The 6,149-nt window shown below is 33.0% G+C and overlaps 1 protein-coding gene across 2 annotated transcripts in view; it reads right to left on the bottom strand.

Moving 5' to 3' along the window:
• The window catches only part of LOC142674697 (glutamine amidotransferase-like class 1 domain-containing protein 3, mitochondrial), a 13,379-nt gene extending 12,431 nt beyond the window's left edge, over window positions 1-948 (bottom strand). The window contains exon 1 of one of the 2 annotated variants that reach the window (XM_075847210.1): window positions 771-948. In XM_075847210.1, the coding sequence (XP_075703325.1) occupies window positions 771-872 (102 nt within the window). In that variant the 5' untranslated portion in view covers window positions 873-948. The remainder of the gene's footprint in view (window positions 1-770) is intronic. The other variant, XM_075847211.1, reaches the window with a different exon arrangement.
• Between the last annotated feature and the right edge of the window lie 5,201 nt (window positions 949-6,149).

The raw sequence follows: 6,149 nt of genomic DNA, 5'->3' as shown, positions 1-6,149 counted from the left end.
CTGTACTGAGAGGGTGACTATATATATATACTGTACTGAGAGGGTGACTATATATACTGTACTGAGAGGGTGACTATATATACTGTACTGAGAGGGTGACTATATATATATACTGTACTGAGAGGGTGACTATATATATATATACTGTACTGAGAGGGTGACTATATATATATATATATATATATATATATATATATACTGTCACCCTCTCAGTACAGTATATATATATATATATAGTCACCCTCTCAGTACAGTATATATAGTCACCCTCTCAGTACAGTATATATATATATATATATATATATATAGTCACCCTCTCAGTACCGTATATATAGTCACCCTCTCAGTACAGTATATATATAGTCACCCTCTCAGTACAGTATATATAGTCACCCTCTCAGTACAGTATGTATATATATATATAGTCACCCTCTCAGTACAGTATATATATATATATATATATATATATATATATATAGTCACCCTCAGTACAGTATATATATATATAGTCACCCTCAGTACAGTATATATATATATAGTCACCCTCAGTACAGTATATATACATATAGTCACCCTCTCAGTACAGTGTATATATATATATAGTCACCCTCAGTACAGTGTATATATATATATATATATGGTCACCCTCTCAGTACAGTGTATATATGGTCACCCTCTCAGTACAGAGTATATATATATGGTCATCCTCTCAGTACAGTATATATATCTCTCTCTCTCACATCGTAGATAAGTTATTACACTATACGCACCACTGCTACTTTGGCCGCGGGGTTTCCCTGTGACGTATGCAGGGCCCGGGTCCCCAGCAGGGGTAGAACAAGTCTAGCTACCCGGTTTCCGAGCGCCGCCATCGCCGGGACTGAACTTCACCTTCAGCCGCTGCCCGGAGACATTCACTGACCGGACTATGTAACCGAGAATGAACGCTAGAGGTCAAAACGCGGAAATATGCCGCCATCATGCCGGAGACAAAACATGAGTACGAACTCATAGAGAGGTCCACAAAGAAATGGCGGCCGGCCAATCAGGACAGGACATCCACTATGTGCAGTGAAGACATTCAAAATAGTAATGTGTATACAAATAGCTCCCTCTACCACACCTCCAATACTCAAACTAATAATCCTCTATATACTCTCATTATATACCTCACACCCCTGATACTACTATATAATAATCCTCTATATACTGTCATTATATACCTCACACCCCTGATACTACTATATAATAATCCTCTATATACTGTCATTATATACCTCACACCCCTGATACTACTATATAATAATCCTCTGTATACTGTCATTATATACCTCACACCCCTGATACTACTATATAATAATCCTCTATATACTGTCATTATATACCTCACACCCCTGATACTGCTATATAATAATCCTCTATATACTGTCATTATATACCTCACACTCCTGATACTACTATATAATAATCCTCTATATACTGTCATTATATACCTCACACCCCTGATACTACTATATAATAATCCTCTATATACTGTCATTATATACCTCACACCCCTGATACTACTATATAATAATCCTCTATATACTGTCACTATATACCTCACACCCCTGATACTACTATATAATAATCCTCTATATACTGTCATTATATACCTCACACCCCTGATACTGCTATATAATAATCCTCTATATACTGTCATTATATACCTCACACTCCTGATACTACTATATAATAATCCTCTATATACTGTCATTATATACCTCACACTCCTGATACTACTATATAATAATCCTCTATATACTGTCATTATATACCTCACACCCCTGATACTACTATATAATAATCCTCTATATACTGTCATTATATACCTCACACTCCTGATACTGCTATATAATAATCCTCTATATACTGTCATTATATACCTCACACCCCTGATACTATTATATAATAATCCTCTATATACTGTCATTATATACCTCACACCCCTGATACTACTATATAATAATCCTCTATATACTGTCATTATATACCTCACACCCCTGATACTGCTATATAATAATCCTCTGTATACTGTCATTATATACCTCACACCCCTGATACTACTATATAATAATCCTCTATATACTGTCATTATATACCTCACACCCCTGATACTACTATATAATAATCCTCTATATACTGTCATTATATACCTCACACCCTGATACTACTATATAATAATCCTCTATATACTGTCATTATATACCTCACACTCCTGATACTGCTATATAATAATCCTCTATATACTGTCATTATATACCTCACACCCCTGATACTACTATATAATAATCCTCTATATACTGTCATTATATACCTCACACCCCTGATACTGCTATATAATAATCCTCTATATACTGTCATTATATACCTCACACCCCTGATACTACTATATAATAATCCTCTATATACTGTCATTATATACCTCACACTCCTGATACTGCTATATAATAATCCTCTATATACTGTCATTATATACCTCACACTCCTGATACTGCTATATAATAATCCTCTATATACTGTCATTATATACCTCACACCCCTGATACTACTATATAATAATCCTCTATATACTGTCATTATATACCTCACACTCCTGATACTACTATATAATAATCCTCTATATACTGTCATTATATACCTCACACCCCTGATACTACTATATAATAATCCTCTGTATACTGTCATTATATACCTCACACCCCTGATACTGCTATATAATAATCCTCTATATACTGTCATTATATACCTCACACTCCTGATACTACTATATAATAATCCTCTATATACTGTCATTATATACCTCACACTCCTGATACTGCTATATAATAATCCTCTATATACTGTCATTATATACCTCACACCCCTGATACTACTATATAATAATCCTCTATATACTGTCATTATATACCTCACACCCCTGATACTACTATATAATAATCCTCTATATACTGTCATTATATACCTCACACCCCTGATACTACTATATAATAATCCTCTATATACTGTCATTATATACCTCACACTCCTGATACTATTATATAATAATCCTCTATATACTGTCATTATATACCTCACACCCTGATACTGCTATATAATAATCCTCTATATACTGTCATTATATACCTCACACCCTGATACTACTATATAATAATCCTCTATATACTGTCATTATATACCTCACACTCCTGATACTGCTATATAGTAATACCCTATATACTGTCATTATATACCTCACACCCCTGATACTACTATATAATAATCCTCTATATACTGTCATTATATACCTCACACACCTGATACTACTATATAATAATCCTCTATATACTGTCATTATATACCTCACACTCCTGATACTGCTATATAATAATCCTCTATATACTGTCATTATATACCTCACACTCCTGATACTACTATATAATAATCCTCTATATACTGTCATTATATACCTCACACCCTGATACTACTATATAATAATCCTCTGTATACTGTCATTATACACCTCACACTCCTGATACTACTATATAATAATCCTCTGTATACTGTCATTATATACCTCACACTCCTGATACTACTATATAATAATCCTCTATATACTGTCATTATATACCTCACACCCCTGATACTGCTATATAATAATCCTCTATATACTGTCATTATATACCTCACACCCCTGATACTACTAGATAATAATCCTCTATATACTGTCATTATATACCTCACACCCCTGATACTGCTATATAATAATCCTCTATATACTGTCATTATATACCTCACACCCCTGATACTACTAGATAATAATCCTCTATATACTGTCATTATATACCTCACACTCCTGATACTGCTATATAATAATCCTCTATATACTGTCATTATATACCTCACACCCCTGATACTGCTATATAATAATCCTCTATATACTGTCATTATATACCTCACACCCCTGATACTACTAGATAATAATCCTCTATATACTGTCATTATATACCTCACACTCCTGATACTGCTATATAATAATCCTCTATATACTGTCATTATATACCTCACACCCCTGATACTACTATATAATAATCCTCTATATACTGTCATTATATACCTCACACCCCTGATACTGCTATATAATAATCCTCTATATACTGTCATTATATACCTCACACCCCTGATACTGCTATATAATAATCCTCTATATACTGTCATTATATACCTCACACTCCTGATACTGCTATATAATAATCCTCTATATACTGTCATTATATACCTCACACCCCTGATACTACTATATAATAATCCTCTATATACTGTCATTATATACCTCACACCCCTGATACTGCTATATAATAATCCTCTATATACTGTCATTATATACCTCACACCCCTGATACTGCTATATAATAATCCTCTATATACTGTCATTATATACCTCACACCCCTGATACTACTATAATAATCCTCTATATACTGTCATTATATACCTCACACCCCTGATACTGCTATATAATAATCCTCTATATACTGTCATTATATACCTCACACCCCTGATACTACTATATAATAATCCTCTATATACTGTCATTATATACCTCACACCCTGATACTACTATATAATAATCCTCTATATACTGTCATTATATACCTCACACCCCTGATACTACTATATAATAATCCTCTATATACTGTCATTATATACCTCACACCCCTGATACTGCTATATAATAATCCTCTATATACTGTCATTATATACCTCACACCCTGATACTGCTATATAATAATCCTCTATATACTGTCATTATATACCTCACACTCCTGATACTACTATAATAATCCTCTATATACTGTCATTATATACCTCACACTCCTGATACTGCTATATAATAATCCTCTATATACTGTCATTATATACCTCACACCCCTGATACTACTATATAATAATCCTCTATATACTGTCATTATATACCTCACACTCCTGATACTACTATAATAATCCTCTATATACTGTCATTATATACCTCACACTCCTGATACTGCTATATAATAATCCTCTATATACTGTCATTATATACCTCACACCCCTAATACTGCTATATAATAATCCTCTATATACTGTCATTATATACCTCACACCCCTGATACTGCTATATAATAATCCTCTATATACTGTCATTATATACCTCACACCCCTGATACTACTATATAATAATCCTCTATATACTGTCATTATATACCTCACACACCTGATACTACTATATAATAATCCTCTATATACTGTCATTATATACCTCACACCCCTGATACTACTATATAATAATCCTCTGTATACTGTCATTATATACCTCACACTCCTGACACTACTATATAATAATCCTCTATATACTGTCATTATATACCTCACACCCCTGATACTACTATATAATAATCCTCTATATACTGTCATTATATACCTCACACCCCTGATACTGCTATATAATAATCCTCTATATACTGTCATTATATACCTCACACCCCTGATACTACTATATAATAATCCTCTATATACTGTCATTATATACCTCACACTCCTGATACTGCTATATAATAATCCTCTATATACTGTCATTATATACCTCACACCCCTGATACTACTATATAATAATCCTCTGTATACTGTCATTATATACCTCACACCCCTGATACTGCTATATAATAATCCTCTATATACTGTCATTATATACCTCACACCCCTGATACTACTATATAATAATCCTCTGTATACTGTCATTATATACCTCACACTCCTGATACTGCTATATAATAATCCTCTATATACTGTCATTATATACCTCACACCCCTGATACTACTATATAATAATCCTCTATATACTGTCATTATATACCTCACACCCCTGATACTACTATATAATAATCCTCTATATACTGTCATTATATACCTCACACCCCTGATACTACTATATAATAATCCTCTATATACTGTCATTATATACCTCACACCCCTGATACTACTATATAATAATCCTCTATATACTGTCATTATATACCTCACACCCCTGATACTACTATATAATAATCCTCTATATACTGTCATTATATACCTCACACTCCTGATACTACTATAA

This window comes from Rhinoderma darwinii, assembly GCF_050947455.1.
Source record: "Rhinoderma darwinii isolate aRhiDar2 chromosome 2 unlocalized genomic scaffold, aRhiDar2.hap1 SUPER_2_unloc_1, whole genome shotgun sequence".
NCBI classification, from domain to species: domain Eukaryota; kingdom Metazoa; phylum Chordata; class Amphibia; order Anura; family Rhinodermatidae; genus Rhinoderma; species Rhinoderma darwinii.
The sequence above is the reverse complement of the archived record's forward strand: the minus strand, read 5'-3'. Positions and strand labels throughout refer to the sequence as shown.